Source organism: Apodemus sylvaticus, chromosome 23 (genome assembly GCF_947179515.1).
Source record: "Apodemus sylvaticus chromosome 23, mApoSyl1.1, whole genome shotgun sequence".
NCBI lineage: Eukaryota > Metazoa > Chordata > Mammalia > Rodentia > Muridae > Apodemus > Apodemus sylvaticus.
Genome location: NC_067494.1, coordinates 34,409,028 through 34,432,250, shown reverse-complemented (window position 1 = coordinate 34,432,250; position 23,223 = coordinate 34,409,028). Strand labels below are relative to the sequence as shown.

The 23,223-nt window shown below is 48.6% G+C and overlaps 1 protein-coding gene across 2 annotated transcripts in view; it reads right to left on the bottom strand.

Annotated features, from left to right (window-relative positions):
* Positions 1-1,417: 1,417 nt before the first annotated feature.
* The window catches only part of Akap12 (A-kinase anchoring protein 12), a 61,587-nt gene continuing 39,781 nt past the window's right edge, over positions 1,418-23,223 (bottom strand). For both annotated transcript variants that reach the window (XM_052169570.1, XM_052169571.1), the window contains 2 exons: positions 4,140-8,799; positions 1,418-2,416 (listed from right to left, as the gene is read on the bottom strand). In XM_052169570.1, the coding sequence (XP_052025530.1) occupies positions 4,148-8,799 (4,652 nt within the window). In that variant the 3' untranslated portion in view covers positions 1,418-2,416; positions 4,140-4,147. The remainder of the gene's footprint in view (positions 2,417-4,139; positions 8,800-23,223) is intronic.

Genomic DNA, 23,223 nt, shown 5'->3' with positions numbered 1-23,223 from the left:
GTGTGCGCCACCACCCGCCCAGCAGTTCCAGAAGAGACCTTAAAGAGTCATTTTTCTTTGGAAGTGTCAAGTTCCAGCAGATGGCCCCACACCCATGTACACTGGCAATACTAACTGCAATTAATGAATTACAAAAAAAAAGGGCAGAGTAGACCAGAGCGGAGGAGAAAGGTTAGAGTAGAACAAAGATGGGAAGAGGAAAGTGTTGATTGTAGATGGGGGATGGTGGGTAGGCATAATTAAAATACAAGCATTGATTTCCAGGATCCCAGATGAGGTTCCAGAGGCAAAATGCTCTCAGTAGACTAGCTGTGACTCCCAACCTGTCCAAGTATTCCTGTCCCTGCTTCCAAAAAGCTAGGATTAGAGGCATACCCTATGGGACCCTTTCTTGGGGGAATTGAAGAAAGGGGTTCTAATTCATAACTGGTTATTAGTTGGTGTCTTACTTTTCTATTATTGTAAAGAGACACCCAGGGCAAGGCAACTTATAGGTTTATTGGTGAAGTTTCACAGGGAGAGTCGGTGACTGTCGAGGTGGGGAGCACGGCAGCAGACAGGCAGGCATGGCGCTGGAGCCACAGCTGGGAGCTTACGTCTCTATAAGGTGGAGAGCTCACTTGGAATATTGCGTGGGTTTCTGAAACCCACAAGTCCACATGCTTAGTGACACACCTCCTTCTCCTTCTCCAAAAGTTCCTCCAACCAGGGACCAAGCATTCAAATACACGAGCCTGTGTGGCCATTATCATGTGAAACATCATAGGTAGTAGTATGCTGGGGAAGCCCATAGTGACTATCCAGAAACTACAGGAAACTCTTATCTGCATACATTCTGTAGGCAGAAGTCAGTTCACCAGAATTGCAAGTGCCTTTATTATTTGAACCATCTTGCCAACCCTTATTTCGTTTAGGAAAAAAAAAAAAAAAAAAAAAAAAAAAAAAGCAACTTTTTTAATTTTTTGAGAATAGATTTGTTCTGGAACTCTCTTTGTAGACCAAGCTGGCCTCCAACTCATAGAGATCCACCTGCCTCTTCTCCCGAATGCTGGGATTAAAGGCATATGTACCACCAGGCCCAGCAGGTTTTTTGTTTTGTTTGAGTCTTTTTTGCTTTTAAAAATAAAGTCCCAGTCATTCTTAGCTAATCTGAAACTTCCAGCAATTCTCTTGCCTCTGCATTGCAGGAGCTGGGATCACAGGTATGTGCTCCAACACCTGGTTATACTGGTTTCCTTCAACAAAACCCATTCCTGTCATGGCTTCTTCTAATTCTATAACAAACCAGTACAAAGTAACGTCTTCATGGGGTGGCTAGTAAGAAAAGTTCCAGTTTCTCTCACTGTCTTCTCCTTGCCTGTATCTTACAGTTAAGTATGCGATCTAGACCCTTCAGTGTTTAATACAAACCAGTGGATATAAGTGAAGCAAATATTTTTATTTAAATCAGTTGTCAAATCACAATTTATCCAAAGGAACATAATGCAACATTGTTCTTAAAAGAAGGGACACAGATAACAACACGGACAAACTCCAGTAGCTATCAAAATACCATCTGTAAAGAACGGGACTCACTTCCATCTGCATATGAACTCGGTCCAGCATAGAAGAGTATAGTTCAAAAAGTAACAACAGATTCCTTCTGCACTAGGAAACATCTCACGGCCTTAGGCACACTATCTGTATCATTAAGAGATGGGGCTCAATCTGACACTAAGGAGACTTCTTTCCAACCTGGGCTGGATTAGGAAAAAAAAAAATGTCATGGTAATATTGGGAAATTCTGGATGTTTCAAAATGGAGTTTTTATTTCTGAGCTCTGTGCATAGGTAAACGACCACTTTCAGAGGACTACGAGCCCACAGATCTAAGCATCGGTAAACTTTAAAAAAGACTTGTGTCTTCCTGCCAGGAACGTTATTTCTGTTTGCTGCAGGTCACAGTTGAGGCTTGGGGCTTCTCAAAGCTTTGCTATGGCTGCACACCCATTATATATTGCATAATACAAAAGGCATGTGCTTAAACATTAGAAAAAAAAATATACAATAGGTACAGGAGGAGGACTACGTAAAACATACATATAAATACAAAAAGGAAGATGCCCGAGTCAGAGAAGTGGAACTAGGTATTGCCGACATTGGTTCCAGGCCGAGAACGCAGGACCTGAAATCTGAAATACACGTACGACAAGGGGCAAAGCATAGGTAGGCAGTCTTGAAACGAGGAAATGTTAGCTGGCGCTAGCTCCCGATGAGGCCTCAGGATTGTCGGGGTGCTCTACAGGGTTTGAAATCATTGGACGGCTCCGCTCTCTGGATCTCAAGGGCTCTGAAATCTTGGTCTCAAGGTCCCAACAGCAGCATCTTGTTCCGTGACTTGTCTTCACATTCTGGTCTTACAAATATACAATGAGCAACTGGAGAAGGAAGACAGAGAAGAGATAAAAATCCCCTTTCCTCCCTCATTCTACAGACAACAGAATAACTGCCGAGAGCCACAGGAATGGGGAACTCTGGGTATGGGAGCTCTGGGTACGGGAAGCTCTGGGCATTGGGAGCTCTGGGCATGGGGAGCTCTGGGTATGGAGGGCTCTGGGCATGGGAGGTCTGAGTATGGGGGACTGTGGGACACTGGCATCTAATTGCATTAAAGGAGGAAGGGGGTTGGCTAGACAGCTCAGGTTTACTGCACAAACTTAACACACATGTACCGCTCGCGCGCGTGCGCACGCGCGCACGCGCGCGCGCGCGCGCGCACACACACACACACACACACACACACACACACACACGGTAGGGAGTAGGGGTGGGTTGGGGGTCCTTATAGGTTGATAACTAAGTCATAGTGCTGGCCTAGAATGTGCCCTGAATTCCAACCTCAGCACCACACACAGAAGAGAAACGCATTTTATCAGAGCCAGACGCATTTTATCAGAGCCAGACGTAGCGGCTCATGACTATAATCTAACGACAGGGTGGGCTGAAGGTAGGAGCATTATCAGGAGTTCAAGTCCAGCCTGGGCTACACAGTAGTGAGTCTCTGCCTCTGGGAAAGCCAGGCATGGCAGGATACATAATACAATACACCTGTAATCCCAGAACTTGAGAAATGATGTATCATTCTCGTTCTCCTTAGCTACAAAGCAAGCTCAAGGCCAGCCTGGGCAAAACAAAGCAACCCCCGAGGCCAGCCTGGGCTAAAACAAAAAGGACAGCGTGTTCCAGATTGTACTATACTGCTGCAAGGCTAAATTAGCACTGCCACCGCGTCCCAGGTTCAGTTGTGCAAAGTTAAAGAATGCTTGTTAATGCTGCCTCGAGCAGGGGCCCATGCCCTCCCCCCAATAGCTATAAGCTAGTTTAAAAAAAAAAAGATTTCTAATACGTGTCTGTATGTGAGCATGCACATTAACGGAGGGGCTAGGAGACCACAAGAACGCTGGACCCCTGGAGCTGGAGGGGTGGTGAGCTGCCCAACTTGGGTACTGGGAACGAACACTTTCTTAATGATACACTTTAACCACTGAGTCACCTCTCCAGGCCCTAAACTAAAATGCTAAAAGCTTTGGCTGAGCTGGGTGTGATGGCGAAGGTCTTTAATCCCAGCTGGGGAGGGAGAAAGGCAGAGGCAGGCCTAGTCTACACCGGTGAGTTCCAGGACAGCCAGGACTATATAGTGAGACCTCGTTTCAAAACAACAGCGGCAGCAGCAGCAGCAGCGGCAAAATTAAGCCATTATTTTCATTACATCAGCAAGACCTGGGCTTCTGATGAGAGGAAAAAAACAAACAAAAACAAAATTCACATATCCACCCTAGATACAACTCTAGTTGATAATTATTTCCAACTGAAGGTTGGTTCTATCTACAATCTGCTTTTTTTTTTTGGTGGTGGTGGTGGGGGGGTTCGGGACAGGGTTTCTCTGTGTAGCCCTGGCTGTCCTGGAACTCACTGGGTAGACCAGGCTGGCCTCGAACTCAGAAATCCACCTGCCTCTGCCTCCCAAGTACTGGGATTAAAGGCGTGCACCACCACCGCCCCGGCTCTATATACAATCTGTTATCTGCCATGTAATTGCATAGATGGGGCAGGGAAATCCGGATGGAGGAAGACCAACCACCCAGAAGGAAGTTTACCTACCTAACGTCTTAGGACTCTGCCAGGTCTCCCTTGGGCTCCTGCAGATCCTCTTCTGTCTGGGCCTTGTTCATTTCTTCCTCCTGGACCTCTGCCTTCGGGGCATCGCCCTCCTCCGTTAGCTTTGGTCCGCTGGTGTCTGGGGACTCTTTGGTTAGGTTTGCAGAGGCACCCGCCTCCGCCTGGGCTAGGCCGTGGAGTTGGGGGCCGTCAGCCGCATGTTCCTTTTGATCTTTGGATTGTAGAGGCGGCTTCTCAGGGCTTTCTTTGACTCTGGCACTTTCCACTGCAAGCATGTTGATCGTTTCTGAAGCCTTGCCCACGCCGTCAGAACCGTCAGAAATCGCGAGTCCTTCCTGGGCTGCGGCACTGGGGGTTTGGCCTGGGGTGGAGACTTGATGGTAGCTTTCACCCTTGTCCAGCACCTCTTGTGCTTCCTGGCTGTCAGCCTGCACCACAGGAGCCTGCGCCTGGGAATCGGAAGGGCGTGTTTCGGGGGCTGTTTCTGCGCGTGCGAACTGGTCAACGGCTGTCTGGATGACGTTCTGGACAATCTTACTGCTCTTATCCTGCAGTTCCAAGATCTCAGGTTCAGCCTTGAGGACTTTCTCTTTGGCTGTGCTCTCCCTGCCCTCAGCATCCGGGCCAGCATCTGGCTTGTCATCTTCATCTGATCTCTGTGTCTGGGACGCGCCTATTTCTCCTTGCAGGTCAGGATGTCGGGTGCTCTCAGGAGCGGGAGTTACTATTATTGGGATGGACTCTGCCTGAGACTCCGGCCCCAGGGGCACAGGGGACTTCTCGGCTGCTAACAGGTGCGCCCCTTCACAGTCCAGACTTTCATCTGTCTCTGAAATTGCGACAGTTCCTACGACCTTTCTCACAGCCTCCGCTGTTTGAGGGACTGCTGTGTCTGAGCTTTGAACCTGAACCTCTAGGCAACCTGCTTTGGCGTGGTCTGGGAGAGAAGAGCTTCCGTCATGGCTGCCCAGGGCCTTCCCGCTCTCTGAGAGGGGCACGGCAACTGTCAGGACGGGCTTTGGGTGGGCTGTTTCCTGTTCATGTTCTTCATTCTCTGTCTCTGTCTCCATTTTCTCCTTTTCAACATCGGTTCCCATCTCTCTCTCGTCCGGGCTAAGACTCTGCTCTCCAGCACTCTCGTTTTCCTGACTTCCCGCCACTTCCGTCGCTTCACCGCCACGTGTCACGTCAGCAGTCTTTTGACTGCTGGCTCCAGTGTGCACAGATCCCTCCAGCTCTTTCACACCTAGTCCGTCTTTGACTTTTTCTCCATCAAAATGGCCAGCCTCAGCCTCCTGACCCACCTCAGTCTTTGCCAGAACGGGCACTGCCCCGGCAGCAAGCGCTTGCTGGGTAAGTTCTAGAACATCCCTTCCTGCTTTTGCCCCGTGTTCTTCCTGGGCTGGGAGGTTAGGTGGTGTTGAAGGCCCCTCCTGAGCAGGAGTTGCCTCCTCCTCTGTGACCTGTGATTGCCTGACAGTGGCGACAATGGCTTCACTCTCCTGGCTCTCAATGGTCTCGTCTGGCTGTGTCGCGTCGGGAGTGTCTGAATCCGCTAGGGGAGTACTTCCATTTGTCTCACTGTCTGTCAAGGTTTCGGATGACTCGGGGGCTGTGGCCTGTTCTGCCAGCTTGACAGGCTGGCATGGGGTGACACAGTCTAGAGCCGCCGCCGTGACTTCAGGACCTTCCAGGCTCTCTGGGGTAGCCTCAGAGTCCTCCTCTACCTCCTCCACCTTCTCCAGACCTTTCGGCCCTGCTCTCTGCACCGTCTGGGTTGCAGGCACCTGGGATTCCTCTTTCACCTTGTCTGCAACGGCTTGGAGGACGGCCTGCGTCTGGCGCTCCTGGTCTTCTGTATCTAACATGCCACCCTCTACCTCCTGAACTGGGGTGGCTTCCTCTGTGGTGTCCGGGGAGTCGGTCAGCTGGGAAACGGCAGACACCATGTCTGTGGTCTCTTCTGCCCCCGATGCTTCGGTAACTTCTTCGGCACGGAGCGCCTCTGTGGTTTCTGCAGCAGTCACGGCTTCTGAGGTGAAATCCACCTCACTGGTGACCATGTCGTCGTGGGCGTCGTCTTTGCCCTCTGGCAAAGTCTGGGTGCGTGCGGGGGTTTCTTCTGCAATGATGTCTTCTTTTTTGGTGACCTCTTCCACAGGTGGTGTGGCTGCTGCTTCTCCCTCTGCGTGTTCCAGAGGTTCTGTCACGGAAGCAGAGATCCACGACGGAGACCGCTCTTCCGCACTGGTGACTGCCCTGGTCCCGTCAATGACAGTCACAGTGTGAACCAGAGTCTTACTCAGCTCCTCGGACACGTACTCAGCCCCCTTCAGCTGGGGCAGCTCCACATTCTCCTGAGCTCTCTGTGCCTCCATCTTCTCCCTTTCCACCGCATCGTACTCAGACAGAGGCACAACGGCGGGGACATCGGGGTCGTCTTCGTTGCTTTCTGGTGGCCCCGAGTCTTCCACGGCGGTGGTGGCCTCTTGCTTCCCATCTGCCCTCTTCTTCCTCCGCCCAGGAATAAATTTCTTAATGGAAACCCACGATTCCTCTTTACTTGGCTCGATCTCGGAAGCCAACTGCTCTACACCGGAGTCTTCAGTTTTCTCTTCCAGCTTGGACTTGGATTTTTTCCTGGGGGTGACTAATCGTTTAAATGACTCCCAGGTGGACACGCCCTCCCCTTCAGAAGGGCTCCCAGCCGGCTCAGGCGAGGAGCTTCCGTGCGCTTGGTCTTGGTCCTGGGCGCTGGCAGCAAGGGCCTCTGCTCCGACATCTTTGTCTTTGCTAGCCTCTTCCGCTCTGTGACTGTCCCCGCCCAGGGTTCTAGGCCCTCCTTCATCATCGGAAGATGATGCCTTCCTGGCCCTCTTCTTGGACGATCCAACACAAATCAGCGCCTCCCAGGACACTGACGTATCCACCCTGCGCTTCGGCTCCTCCGACCTTTGCTCCTCGCTGCCCGCTTTGGCTTCATCTTGCATTTCCGACACCGTGCTCTCCGTGGAGGACAAGGTGGCACTCTTGACCTTCTCCAGATCTTCCTCTTTGTCGCTTTCAGAAGGTCTACGGACCCGTTTCTTGGGTGTCACCATCTTTTTGAAGGATGCCCAGGGGGTGATCCCCTCCCTTTTCTTCTCTCCATCGGAAGTAGCTCCTTCCTCAGTTTCCCCTTCCTGGGGTGTTTCCGATGGCCCTTTCTCCAGACACGTGATCTCCTCAGGCTCTTCAGGGGAAGATGCTGAGCTCTCTCCCTTCTGCTCATCAGCGCTCTCTGGGGACTCGGATTGGATTTGCTGGCTTTCTCCCATCTCTTCATCTCCCCCGCCTCCTCGTTTCCCCTTCTGCTTCTTCCCGGAGAGCTTCTTTAAGCCTGAACTGCTGAAGAGTTTCTTCAAGGGACTTCCCTGTACCTTGATTCTCTCCTGAGAGGACAGCATCTCCACTTCACTGACAATGCCTTCCGGGTGTTTGGGCAGCATCTTCTCTTCAGGGCTTAGATCTCTCAGCTGAGTATGGTCACCTCCAGAGACACACACTTTGCTCTTCATCAGCTCCTCGGCAGGCTCGGCGTCCTGGGGGACCTCCTGGGTCTCGGCCAGTTTCTCAGGGGGCAAGGACTCTGTCGATCCTTCCACCACCACGTCCCCTTCCACCTCTCCTCCTCCTCCTTGCTTGTCTGTCGTCTTCTCCACAGTGCTCACGTGGACCTCTGCAACAACTTCTTGGTGGGCGTCCATCTTCTCATCAAACACTTCCGTTGCCAAAGGAGCACACTTCTCCTCAGACAGTGCCTCCAGGTCGCCGACCTGCTCTTCCAAAGGCAACTCCACCTTCTCGTAGTCTGCCGACAACCTGGCCTGCTCTGGGCCTTCTGAGGGCTCCTGCTGCTCCGAGGCTGGGCCTGGCTCTGTCTTTTCCCCTTCTTCCTCGTCTGCTTTTTCGGCCTCTTGCTCCTTTCTCTTCTCCGAAGTTTCCAGATCATCCTCCTTGGATTTCTTGAAGCTGGTCTTCTTGCGCCAGCCGGACCAACCGTGAGTGAAGAATTTCTTGAAGGAAGATGTTGTCTCGTTGCTGACAGGGCTGGTCGGAGATTCTGGGGATTTGGTAGGTTTTTCTTCTCCTTCATCTTTGACTACTTCTTCCTCTTCTTCCTCAGCCGCTTGACCGGATTCGGTCTGCAGGGGAAGCTCTGTGCTGCCCTGCGCTGGCTTCAGGGCGCCTTCTTGCTTCTCTGTGGATTGCTTCAGCTCACTCTCTTTGGATGCTGACTCTCCGGCGGTCTCCGCTCCGGGCTCCTGGTGGTCTCCTGCCCCAACAGAGGCCTCTGCCCCTTCGCCTTCATCTTTCTTCACAGTGAGTAGCTGGACCGTATCCGACTTCTCATTTTTATCCTTCTTCACCGTGAATTTAAAGCCGACAAATTTAAATACCTTCTTGAAGCCGACATCGTTAGCCTGGGACTCGGCAGGCTGCGCCATTTCTTCCACGTTGCTCTCTGAAGCAGGGACCTGGTCAATCATTTCTGGTGTTTCCTCCTGCTCATCCTTTGTGATGTCTTCAACAACTGTGGGGCTGGCCGCCATTTCTTTAGCTCGGTCTTTTTCTTTCACATCTTCTGACTCTCTCTGTCCGACTGTTGACCGGGGGAAAAAGAGAAGAGAAAAATGACTGTATTCAGCAAGTGTAAGGTGAAAGGATAGAAAATAATACAGCCTAACTCTAACGACCCCCAAGAAATCAGGAGTTTAAAATGCTATCTCGCTTTGTTAGAAACTAGGTAAAAGGTCACTTTCGAGAGCCCGCCCTTTGTTTAGACCTAGCAGAAAGGCCTTGAATAGGTGATCCTGGCCCCATAGGGTAACTGGAAATGGGCTAAGCTTATCTTCTGTAAACTTACGCCATTACCCCTAAGCAGGAGTTCAAGCAGCTGTAGACATCATAGAAAGCGAATTGGTCCACTGAGCGCGGGCTCCGATAATTTAAACTGATTGGCCTAAAAACTATGGAGTGGTACAAATGAATTGGCTCGCATTTCGAGGGCTCTCCATGCTAAGAAATGATTGGTTTGTGATTCATAGGCTCTGTTGTAAACTTATAAAAGCTGTTGCAATTCAGCACTCGGGGTCCATAGTCCTCTAACCCTGCGTGGTGCACGGCTATGGAACTCAGAATTCTGGAAATAAAGAAATCCTCATGCTATTGCATCGAGACCGTTTCTCGCGAGTGATTTGGGTGTCGCCTTCCGGGGTGTGGGGTGCTGGGGCACCCTCGGTTTTTGGGGTCTTACATAAAGTAGAGTAGACTGTGGAGGTGTGTGTAGATGTTTCATAGATTGGGCCAAGGCTGCTCCTTTCAAAGGGACCCTCTCAAACCTCACATTCAAAGGCACTACACACTTGGCTCTTTACCCTTCCTTGGTTTTCAAGGAATTAGTTCCATGGGCTGGAGAGATGCCTGTGTGGCTAATAGCACAGGCTGTTATGTAGGACCTGGACACTCAATTCCAAACACCTACACGGTGGCTGGGTCCGACATGCTCTTCTGGCCTCTGTGGGCACTGGACACAGATGGCACACAGGTGTATGTGTGCAAGCAAAACAGATCCGAGGAAAAAGACATCTTTTTTTTTTTTTAAAGATTTATTTATTTATTATATGTAACTATGCTGTAGCTGTCTTCAGATGTCCCAGAAGAGGGCATCAGATCCCATTATAGATGGTTGTGAGCCACCATGTGGTTGCTGGGATTTGAACTCTGGACCTTTGGAAGAGCAGTCGGGGCTCTTAACTGCTGAGCCATCTCACCAGCCCGGAAAAAGACATCTTAAGAAGAAAAAAAACAAAAACCTCATGAATTCATGAGTAGGGACACAAAAACAAAATCCAGTAAATGAGGGATGAAGAAGAATGCTATTTAAAAACAAAATCAGCCGGGCTGGAGGGATGGCTCGGTGGTTAAGGGCACTGACTGCAGTTCTGAAGGTCCTGAGTTCAAACCCCAGCAACCACATGGTGGTTTACAACCATCCGTAATGAGGTCTGGCACCCTTTTCTGATGTGTGAAGACAGATACAGTGTACTGAACATATAACAATAAATAAATCTTAAAAAAAAAATCAGAAAAAGAGAAACTGTGTCGAAAAAACAAAACAAACAAACAAAAAAAAAATCAGGATTAAAATCACGTGACTTTAATTCCAGCCCTCCCTCAGGAGGCAGAAGCAACCCATGCCCTCAATTTCAATGCCAACATGGCTGGGAGAATGAGTCCAGGACAGCTAGGGGACTAATGAGACCCGATCTCCAAATAAAATGCAACCAACAAAACAATACGCGAGCCTGTATGTGTGTGTGTGTGTGTGTGTGTGTGCACACGCACGCGCGCAGGATGACATGAAGGTCTTCCTCAGGCACACATTTATTTATACTCAATTTTTTTTTTACTTTGTGTTGTGGGGGAACGGGTGTATCCTGCCACAAAGTAGAAAGCACCTTTGCGGGGCTGGAGAGGTGGCTCAGTGGTGAGGAGCACTGACTGCTCTTCCAGAGGTCCTGAGTTCAAATCCCAGCACCCACATGGTGGCTCCTACCCACCTGTAAAGGAATCTGATGCCCTTTTCCGGTGTCTGAAGGGAGCAACAGTGTACTCACACTTTGCCTGCTGAGACACCTTATGGTCTCTCACTGAACCTGGAGGCGACCAATTTAGCTACACTAGATGGCTAACAAGTCCTGGCTGTTCCCTTGCTCCCCCTACCCCAGGCTTTTTCTGTGGTGGGTGTTGGGAGTCAAACTCAGGCCCTCCGGCCTTTGTGTTGGCATTTGACGTCAGCCTCAAAAAATATAATTTTTTAAAAAGATCTATTTATTTTATGTGAGTATACTCTCTTCACACACACCGGAAGAGGGCGTCAGATCTCATTAGAGATGGTTGAGAGCCACCATGTGGTTGCTGGGAATTGAACTCAGGACCTCTGGAAGAGCAGTCAGTGCTCTTAACTGTTGAGCCATCTCTCCAGCCCCAAGAAACTATTTTTACAGAGGAAAAAAAAAGTTTAACAAACAGATAAAACTTCTAGTGTGATCCACCAAGTCACTCTCTTTAGTTGGTTGGTTGGTGTTAATTCGTTCATAGACAGACCTTACTTAGACCAGGCTAGCCTTGAATTTGCTATGCAGCCAAGAATGATCCTGAACTTCTGTCTTCCAGCCTCTGCCTCCCAGGTGCTGGGATTGCAATCAAGTGCCACCGTGTTTTATGTCTCTCGTTAGAATTTCAGAAGTAATGTGGCTAGAAAGATGGCTCAGAGGGGTTCCGTCCCTAGCACCCAAATTGTGACTCACAACCATCTGTAACCCTAGTTCCAGGATCTGACAGCCTCAAGCTCCTGACAGGTATGAGATACACACACACACACACACACACACACACACACACACTATATATATATATGCAGGCAAATCACTCACATAAAAAAACAAAATAATTAATTTTGGAGGTATATCACTGTGCTGGCTAATTTTAGGTCAACTTGGCACAATCTATATTCATCTGAGAGAAGGGAACCTCAAATGAGAAAATGCCTCCTTAAGATCCAGCTGTTGGGGGTTGGAGAGATGGCTCAGCAGTTAAGAGCACTGACTGTTCTTCTGGAGGTCACGAGTTCAAGTCTCAACAACCACATGGTGGCTCACAACCACCTATAATGAGAAAAAAACAAACTATGGGAAAAGGGGTGGGGGTGGGCTGGAGAGATGGCTCAGCGGTTAAGAGCACTGACTGCTCTTCCAAAGGCCCTGAGTTCAAATCTCAGCAACCACATGGTGGCTCACAACCATCTGTAATGAGATCTGATGCCCTATTCTGGAGTGTCTGAAGACAGCTACAGTGTACTTACATATAAAAAAATGGATGAGGGCTGGAGAGGCAGCTAAGCAGTTAAGAGCAATGAGTGCTCCTTCCAAGGTCCTGAGTTCAAATCCCAGCAACCACATGGTAGCTCACAACCATCCTTAATGAGATCTGATGCCCTCCTCTGGGGTGTCTGAAGACAGATAAAGTGTACTTACATATAATAAATAAATAAATCGCCGAGCTGTGGTGGCGAAAAAACCAAATCAAAAAAAAAAAAAAAAACCAATAAATAAATAAATCTTAAAAAAAAATGGATGAATCTTTAGAGGAAAAAAAATGTTCTAGCCATAAGATATTCTTTTTTCTTTGATGGGGTTTCTCTGTGTAATAGTCTTGGCTGTCCCAGACTCATTTGGTAGACCAGGCTGGCTTCAAACTCAGAGATATGTCAGTCTCTGCCTCCCAAGTGCTGGGATTAAAGGCATTCAGCACCACACCCTGTTAGACATTTTCTTAATTAGTGATTGATGGGGAGGGGCCGTCACTCAGCTGGCTTGGGTTCCATAAGGAAACAGGCTAAGCGTGCCTTGAGGAGAAAGCCAATCAGCAGCACCCCTCCATGGCCTCTGTATCAGCTTCTGCCTCCAGATTCCTGCGCTGTTTGAGTTCCAGTCCTACTTCCTTTGGTGACTGAATTGTGATATGGAAGTGTAAACAGAATAAATACTTTCCTCCCCAATTTACTTTTTTTTTTTTTTAAAGATTTATTTACTTATTTTATGTATGTTAAGTACATTGTAGCTGTCTTCAGACACACCAGAAGAGGGCATCAGATCCCATTACAGATGACTGTGAGCCACCATGTGGTTGCTGGGATTTGAACTCAGAACCTTCAGAAGAGCAGTCAGTGTTCTTAACTGCTGAGCCATCTCTCCAGCCCCCCAATTTACTTTTTGGTCATGGTGTTTCATCAAAGCACTAGAAACCCCAACTAAGAAAGTCAATATAAATATATATTATAAAATATATAAATGTAAATAGTGCATTGTTAAGTTAGGCTCTGTGGTAGAATGTCTTCCTAGCCTGCTCCTGGCTCTGAACGAAATAAAAAGGTCTGGAGAGGGTGCGGTGGGGGAGGCTTGTTACTTAGAGAACAGGGGCAGGAAGGATGGCCAGGTTGAGGGCCATCCTGGGCAGCGTGGTAAGACCTCATCTCAGAAATTAAAAAATAAAGCCCAACATGGTGATCTCTGTCTTTAATCATAGAGAGTTTGAGAGACGGAGGACGTAGGTTTCTGTGAGTTCCAGAACAGTTTGGTCTACACAGTGAGTTCCAGGATGACATAATATGTCTCAAATAAATAATCTGGCTCAAATAAGTAAACTAAAATAATAATTAAAAAAATACGGTGGTAGGAAATAATATATACACGTCAAGGATCAACAGCTGCTAAAATCGTTGGGTGAAAATCGTCAGGAAGCATAAAGTTTTAGAGTATCAGCGTTGAGGCCTGCCCCTAGCACAGCTGTAGCCATTTTGTTCATGTGTGCCATGTTCATGTTCATATTGTTGCTGTGATATGCCTGCCAGTCACTGACGCAGAAAAATAACGACTCAGAGCAGGGTCCTGCTACCACATACTGTTATATTCTGTATGTTAAGAGGTTTGTTAATCATAAGATATTCCACAACTATAAGCTTTATGTAGGACCCATCAAATGAAAGGTGAATATGAACTGCTATGTCTAAAATGGCTTGGGTCAGAGCTGACCACTGGGCAGCACTTCCAGCAACAGCGGATGAGCTCACTGTGGTTTTTGAGGTTTTAGCCTTTGTGAGCTGAAGTCTGAGCTATGGCCCTGATTGATCAGTCTTCGGGTATATGTCCCTGTCTGACTGAGATCGCTATTCCTGTGGTTTGTGGGGTGACAACAATCGACACCCAGGTGACAGACAACTTCAAAAAGGTCCCTTTACAGTGGAGAAATCCAACAGGTGCCACCACAACCAAGTGATCAGGCCTGACAACCCGTGGGAGTTGCTGAGAAAGCACAGGTCAGATTCCCATCGAATGGAGTCCAGTTGTGAGGGAAGGATCGGCCAAAGGCACAGCATCAGACAGCCTGGCCTGCCGAGCCTGGCCTGTGGAGCCAATGCTACAATAGGCCAAGGCAGAACAGGAAGGACTGCTGGCAGGAACTTCAAAGGCTGGAGAGGAGGGAATGCTCAAGCTTTCTATTAAGTTGGCATTTAAAGAAATAAATTTAAATTAAAGAAAAAGGATTGGGGGAGGGGGCTGGAGAGAGCGGGTAAGAGCCCTGACTGCTCTTCCAGAGGTCCTGAGTTCAATTCCCAGCAACCACATGGTGGCTCACAACCATCTGTATTGGGATCTGGTGTGTCTGAAGACAGTTACAGTGTACTCATCTATATAAAATAAGTAAATAAATCTTTTAAAAACCCATCTTTTTAAAAATATGTGTGTGTGTATACATACATACATACGTACATACATACATACATACACACACACACACACACAGATGTATTTTTCCCCCCTCAAGACAGGGTTTCTTTGTGTAGCACTGGCTGTCCTGGAACTCACTCTGTAGACCAGGCTGGCCTCAAACTCAGAAATCCGCCTGTCTCTGCTTCCCAAGTGCTGGGATTAAAGGTGTGCACCACCACCGCCCGGCCAGAACTATATATTTTTAAGACTTTGATGTTTTGCCTGCATGTATGTCCATCTGGATGTTAGGTCCTCTGGAATTGGAGTTCTATAAAGTAACAGAAAAGCAGCCAATGCTGTTAACTGCTGAGACATCTCTCTAGACCCCCAAAACCTATCTTTTTAAAGATTAAAATTAAACCGTTTTATATCGTTTTGAGACTAAGCTGGTCTTGAACTCAGAGATCTGCCTGTCTCTGCCTTCTGAGTACTGAGATTAAAGGTGTGTGTCATCATCACCTGGTGAAAAAGAAATTAAAAAAAAAAAAACAACCCTATTTTATTTTTATGTGTATGTTCTGCCTGCATGTTATGAATATAGGTGCACCATCTCAGAGGTCAGGAGGAGGATGAATGGTTGTGAGGCACCAGGTGGGATTGGAGAACCAAACACTGGCCTTCCTCAAGAGCAACTGTTTTTAATCACCGAGCCATCTCTCCAGGTCCATCCTTTTCCCCTTTAAATTCTACACTGGGAGGGATGCTTAGGGTTGAGCTAAAGGACACAAAACAAACAGGTGGCAGCCAACTAGCAGGACAAAGCAGGCAGGGATGGCTAAGCAATACTCAAGGGACGGCTTTATGTACTCTTTCTTTTTTTTTTTTTAATGCTTGGGGAGGAGTGGGAGCTGGAGAGATGGCTCAGTAGTTAAGAGCATCAGCCGCTCTTGCAGGAGGACCCAGGTTCAATACCCACACGGCAGCTCACGACTGTCTGAAGCTACGGTTCCAGAAGCTCTTGACACCCTCTCACCGATACACATACAAAATATAAATAAATAAATAGATAAATAAATAAATAAATAAATAAATGCTTACGCAGTCTGAACTGGCCTACCAGTCTACAGTATCCTGTAGGAAATTGTAAGTAAATTTCTTATTATTTAAGAACACTCTTCCAGATGCAAGCCCAGATTATAACATGGCTTCCTTTCCATTTGCCTCCACGGTTAGACACTCGCGGTTTTGTCGGCCTCTTCTTGCCTCAACCCCAGGAGACCTCCCCCGCTCCAACCCCAATCTGAATAGAACTTACAGGGAAGTTCACTTCCAAAAATTCGGCCTCTACTGCATAGCCAAGCTATCAAACATCTGATGGCCCGGGCCTTGAGCTTGGCCTTCGCGTCTACCAAGCTTGGTGCCCAAGGCCGTTTAAACCAGGTTCCAACAGGATACAGAAAGGTCCTCGCGCACCCCTGCGGCGCACACGCGCCTTTGCAAAGCCGGCATCAAGGGCTTGAACCCACAGCGGATGAGGATGCAGATGCGTCGGCACACGCAGAGACCCGGTCCACCTCCCTCTATGCTCCATCCCGGCTCGGGAGGGAGCACAGCCACCGCTCCGGTGCTGGAGGCCGTGCTTTCTGCCTGGCAAGAAGTGATATCCACTCTTGGGGTAGCCCGAGCATTGCCACTGTGTTAAAATCTATATTATGCTCCCGGCAACACTGGAGCCGGGGTTGTCCCTGAATCTGCTGCCTGCCTGTGGATCCTGTTCCCCTAAATGAGCTGCTCTGCCTAGTCCTGCAATGACTTGATGTGCCAGGGGATACCCAGGGGGCTCTCCCCTTTCTTAGAGGAAAAGCGGAAGGGAGTGGGCTGTCTGCGCGCGCGGGGGCGGGGGGGGGGGAGAGCAAGAGGTCGGATGTAGAGTGAATAAATAAATAAATGGAAAAGACTCTACTGTGCTCATCTCCGTGTAGCAAGCACATGGAGGCTTGGCCTTGCTCTCCAAGGCTGAATGGACGTAGGAATGCAGACAGCTCGGGGTTGGAAAGCAATGCCTGCTGCCCCGTTCTGCTGCGACGCTCAGGAAGGCTGGGAACCGCACACCCTCCTCTAGAGGAATCGCGATTCCCAGCCGCTGCCACGCTCCGGCCGCCAGGGGGCGCACTACTCACAGCATAAGTTACTCCACCAGGGCATGGTGGCTGGTGGCCCGGGACAGCGGCCCGCGAGGCCCGGCCAGCCGCTCCCGGCTGCCCCATCGCGGGGCACCAACCGGCCGCGGGGCAGGCGCCGGCCGCCCAGTTGGAGGGGGGTACCCTTGGGGACGGCTACATCCGTCACAGAGGCCGGGCACCGTCGGCCAGGTAACCAAGGCAAGCCCCTCCCCCCATCCAGAAGGATCTAGAATCACGTGTGGGGGCCTCACCCCCCAGATCTAGTGCAGGATGAGGGCTTTCTGGCGCTCCCCCGATCTGTATACCATCTATATCTGCTACCTAGTGAACCCTCAAAGTAATGGCCACAGGCTCTCCGGACACGTCTCTGTGTGGCTTTGGATTGGGATTAAGCACTTTAAGTTGATAGAACCTAACTGTAGTGCTGTTATGTTCCAGGGCCAAGTCCTTTCCTATAGCCGTGTACAGTCTTAGAGCTTGAAGGCAGAGCCTCCAACTGGTTCAGAAGACACAGGAACTTCAAAAATGGCCACATAGGGAGAAGGTCCCTACAGCGACCTAGGGGGACAACTAGGCAGTTTATTACAGTACTAAACATATTTTGTATCCTGCGAGACTGCAATCATGATCCTTGGCACACGCGCATGCACACACACACACACACACACACACACCTTGTACTTGGGCATTGATTTCTTTTTTTCCTTTTTTATTTTTTATTTTTATTTTTGATTTGGTTTTTTGGAGACAGGATTTCTCTGTATAGCCCTGACTGTCCTCGAACTCAGAAATCAGCCTGCCTCCCAAAGTGCTGGGATTACAGGCGTGCGCCGCCACTGCCGGCTTGGGCACTGATTTCAATTCAGCTTCATAACTGATCAAAATTAGGAGTAGCCAAGATAGAATTCAGTAGGTTTAGGTTTTTTGGTTGGTTTTTATTTATTTATTTTTTATTTTTTTTCCCGAGACAGGGTTTCTCTGTGTAGCCCTGGCTGTCCTCGAACTTAGAAATCCACCTGCCTCTGCCCCCCAGAGTGCTGGGATTACAGGAGTGCACCACCACCGCTGGGCTCAGTAGGTTTAGATTAGAGAAGGAAGAATGTATAGGTAATAAGGGGTGTGTTAGGCAGCGACACTACACTTTCTGGTAATATACTGAAAGTATACACAGCGTTGACATTTGTCAGAATACATACAGTCCCCCACCAGGACGGAACTTACACGCTGTACGCTCTGACTGCGGCTGTGCAGCGAGGGGGTCTTCAAACTTCCATAACAAAGGCGGCACTTTGGGAAAGGATTTGGACAGTGAAGACCACAATGAACACATGGAAACTGTGAATTATGGATAACTTTTCTTTGAACCCAAACTGCTCACTGCGTGCACAGATATATACACACATACAAACATATATACACACATACATACATATACACAATACATATAAATAAAATAATAATATACATTACATATAAAACCATACTATATAATAAAAGCTAACATATGATTACATATAATTACAAGTGTGTGGTACTTTGGGATAGCTGAAGGCCGGCGTGGCACTGGTAGAAGCACGGCCTTCCCCCACCCCATCCCGTTAAGTCCTTGTAATACATGACACCTGTAAATGCCACAAGACAAGAGTAAGTGTTGGGACGCATCAGCTCTCCCACCTGGACAGGAAAATGACTGCACGTGTAAAGCAGACGATGGTGGTTTTGGTGTGAAAAGTGGGGTTTATTCACGCTTACAGCTATACTGAAGCCAAAGGAAAGAATGCACACCCCTTATCCATCCACCGGTAGGGACTTCAAAGACCACCTGGCCATCATTTTGAAACAAGGGGACAACTGGTTAGGACAAGAAGTATTTACAGTGCTAGATCAGCATGTGTTTGTCAGGCGAGAAACCCGAAAGAACGACTACAGTGAGGGGGAGGGAAGAAAGGCTCAATAACCCGTAAGGGACAAATGTCACTCGGCCCAGTGTCTGAGAAGTTCCCAGCATCATCCCCGCCCTGTCACATTCTGGCTACATTACCTAAATATTGAACCAAAGGGGACGTAAGGACAGCATAAAATAAAAGCAACCAAAAATACCCTAGACCAGGACTGCGCAATGCAGTCCTTCCTGCAATACGCAGCCACTAAAACCACAAGTCACAGTTTGTGGATACTGCAAAAGACCAGCTGGGCGAGCTGGGCCAAAAGGTGAAGGGCGGGCTTGGGAGAGGTGGGGGCAGGGCTATTTCTCCAGGCTAAACTATTAGGCTAAAGGGCTTGCTATTCATACAGTGAGGGAGTCGGGGAGCCGCTGCCTTCCATATGTACCTGCCGATGACCCCACAAGACTTCAGTGCATACTTGCAATCCAGGGCTCACACAACACAGGAGGCCCTGGTTAAACGGAACGGTCACAAAACCAAGTCATGGATCTGGAAAAGGCTCGGGTAGAGATCAGAAGAGGAGGAAGGCTGGGAGGAAAGGGGATGTGTGGGGGTGGGGTTTCACGAAAGCATCAGGCCCATGGAGGAAATGGTCCAAAAACCAAAGTCTTTCCTTAGGGCCAGCGAGTAAAGAAAGGCCCTGTCGCCAATCCTGTTGACCTGAATCCTGGGGACCCACAGGGTAAAGGAGAGAACCAGTTCCCCACAAGCTGTCCTCCACCTTCCATTAGGGTACAGCACCATTCACGAGCATTTACGCACACATAAAATGTGATTTTAAATTGCTAGGTGTGGCGGTGCTCGCCTTTAATCCCAGAGTTTGGGAGGCGGAGGCAGGTAGGATCTCAGATTCTAGGCCAGCCCTGTCTACATAGTGAGTTCATGTCTCTCTGTCCCTCTCACCCCCCCCCAGCCCCTCTCTGTCCCTCCCCACACTCCCCTCCATTCCTCCATTCATACACCGTGAGGTCCCTGAGTGCTGGGTTCACAGGTGGATAAAATGGCAAGGATTGCTTTCCCTTCCCCCCAAAGAGAAAGAAACCAGGCAGTGGCGACTCAAACCTTTAATCACAGTCCTAGGCAGAGGTAGGGGGATCTCTTGATTATGAGGCCAGCCTGGTCTACAGGACATCCAGGGCTCACAGACACAGAGTTTTAGATAGCCATGCTATCCCATCCCAATTCCCCTGCCGCTGTATTGTTCCAGAGAACCAGATCCCCAGCCTTCAGATTGGCTTCTTTACATTTTGACTAAAAACGCTATTATTCACAGCCGGCGAATTAGTATGCTGGCTGGTTATGCGCCTTTAAAACTTCAATGGCTTTGTTTGGTTTTTCAAAAACAAATGTACTTATTGTTTTGTGTTGCTTTTGTTTTTTAAGCAGGGGGCCTCAAATATCTTGAGGTTGATATGAACTAGCTATATAGCTGAAGCTGGCCTTGGATTTGCAATGCCCCTGCCTCCACTCCCTAAATGTCAGAACTACAAGCAGGCACGCCATACCCAAGTACTTGGCTCATTTTTCTGAATTCTAAAAGCCATCTATCTGTAATCTACAGAAACAAGGATTCCCATTAGGACAGTGTGTGGAGGTGATCACTATTAATATTTATGGGCTTTTTGTTGTTGTTGTTGTTGTTGTTGTTAAGTCATTCAATGGTTTGCCAAAGTGTAGTATAATGGTAGCACGACTCATGTTTTGGGGCCTCCCCAGCAGTTCGTTGGTCCTGTCTGCGGTTACACTGTGGGGCTCACAGGCAGTGTCATTGTGGAGTTTGACAGAAGAGAGCAGTGTAGCCCAGCCAGCTGCTGTGGATCAGTAAGACCAGAGCCCACAGGGTGGTCTGGTGCACTTTCAAACTCAGCAAAGTTGCAAGTTCCACTGATGCCTTCAAACAACAACAACAACAACAACAACAACAATAACAACACAACAGCAGATTTCCAACACAAGCCTTTCTGGAGCATTAAGGAAAGCCTATGTCTCCAGCTGGCTCTCATCTTCTTTCTCTGTAGCATGCAAGCCTGCAGGTCCCTCGCCATTTTGACCCCTGTGAGCCCGGTGTGGCCTCTCGGTCTGTGTTTTTATTCCATTCTTTACGACCCATCCCCTGCTTTTGGCTCCCACTGGCCCACCTCTGCTCGGAACTTTCAAATTACCCACGTTCCCCGAGTTCTAGCTGGCAGCGGAGATTCCCCACACCAGACATCATTCCCAGCAGCCATGGGGCTGCCAGAGCCTCACAGACAGACAGACAGACAGACAGGATGCAGTCATGGACAATGCTTAGTAAACAGAGAGGCTTGATTTTGACGGAGTTGCAGGTATCCAGCTCCTCATATAGCTGAGGTTAGCCTTGAACTAATGAGTCTCTTGTCGTGCCACCCAGCTTGGGAAGCTGTTGGATGCTTTAAAACAAAAGGAACATAAAAAGGTGCAAGGATGGGGGTGGGGGTTAAGAAAAAGACCTAAACCACCACACTTCGCTTCTAGCAGGAGGGAAGGTCCACAGGTCTAATCCCAGCATCCTCGAGGCAGAAGCAGATGGATCTATGAGAATTTAAAGCCAGCCTGGACTACATGGTGAGATCCTGTCCATGTCTGTCTGTCTATTTGTCTGTCTGTCTGTCTGTCTCTCTCTCTCTCTCTCTCTCTCTCTCTCACACACACACACACACAATCTCAGGGGTAGAGCCCCTATGGGCAGCAGAAGCTGGTGTCCCCACCATGATGGACTGCATGCCCTTAACTGTGACCTTTAAAACAATAAAATAAAATCTTCCTTCAGATAAGAAAAAAATATTCAGGCTGGAGAGATAGCTCAGTGGTTAAGAGCACTGACTGCTCTTCCGAAGGTCCTGAGTTCCAATCCCAGGAACCAGGTGGTGGCTCACAACCATCTGTAAAGAGATCTGACACCCTCTTCTGGTGTGTCCAAAGACAGCTGCAGTGTACTTAGATAAAATAATAAATAAATCTTTAAGAAAAAAAAGAAAAAGAAAAAATATTCATGGAGAAGCTTCCTGGGTATAAGGGCCACCGTTTACCTTTCAGACATGTCATCATATCTCAAAAAACTAATTTTTCCCTCTTTCTAGTTTGCCTTGCGTGTGTGCTATGTATGCACGGAGGCATGAGAGACACCACGCATGCGCAGAAGGCAGAGGCCGTCTCTGGGCAGCGGCTCCTTCCGTCCACCTCTGCATGGGTTTTGGGGATTAAGCACAGATTACAGCTGAACTGTGGAGCCCGCCCTCTATTAGTTTTGGCTTTAGATCCTTTTGCTACGTGTGGAGTTAGTGCACGGGGTTGAGTCTAGAGGGCTTCCAGCTCCTGCAGAATCATCTGCCTTAGATTTGTCCCGCTAGGCAGAAAGTGGAAACGCTTAAAGGTCCCTGGAAGCAACAGTGACTTGGGGTACGTTTCCTTGTCCCCTTAAAAGTCTACGCATCAATAATACAAGCAGTGGTGGAAGAGATCCTTCTCTCGCCGTGGACAGTAAATACTTAGTACACCACTCTCAGCATTCCCCCCACTGTGAGGACAACTGCTGTTCATGAAGCAAACCTCGGATGCTCAGCCGTCCAACATGCTCATTAATACTGGGGCAGAGGCTCACCAGGATCCAGATGGGGGTACTCAACCAGAAAGGCCCAAGTTGGTAGTCACGGGCATCTTCACACCGCCCCCGCTAGCAACCCATCTTCTGGCCTAAGGATGGGATGAATGTTCAACCAGACTTAAAGCAAAAAAAAAAACATTTCGGGAGAAAAGCTTCATCCAAACTGAGCTTACACCAACTTCTTTCTTCATCACCTCTCCTGAAGGACAAGACAACAGGGTGACAACTATTTACAGGCGGTGCAAGGGCTCTAGGGGTGTTCAGAGTGCAAATGGCACGGGCTAAGGTTGGATAAAAACACTTTTCCTCTAATGTACCCATTTTAAGGGGGTCTTGGAACTAACTCCCCACAGATGTCAAGAGACAGTCACACTAAGGAGACTGAGATATCAACACACACACACACACAATTTGGAAGCTTAAAAACAAATTCTCTCTTGTAGTTCACAAAAGCGTTAATATTTTAATCTCAATTTCGCCATTGAGTTTACGTGACATCACTTTTTAAAAACCAACAAACAAACAAAAAAGGTCTAACACCACCAAAGCTATACTATTCACTCTCCAGGTTCGGAATAGCCAGCGCTCTCTCCCCAGGCAGGGCTTCCAGTGTGCGACATCTGGAACTGTTTAACTTTCCCCCACGATCTCCTGGACTCTTTCCAGGAATTCTCTGCATTCTGAACCCACCCTTTCTATCAAAACACGCCCAGCTCAACTCGGCTCGGCCAAAGCTCCTCGGCCAAGAGAGGGCCGGGCAGAAAAGCTGCTCACTGGGGCTTAACACCGAGATGGGAAAGGACCGTCCAGGTGACAACATTGCCGTGCAGTTCTTTGGCCACCTTGATGCAAGGGTGTCCTGAGAGCATCATCTGTGCCATCAGAAGAGATCCTTTATGAGGCACTTCCTTGTATGGCCTGAGAAAGCTCACTAATCAGGGTTTTCCTAGTTGTTAGGGGACAGTGGAGGCCTAAACGCACCAAAAACACAGTCAACGG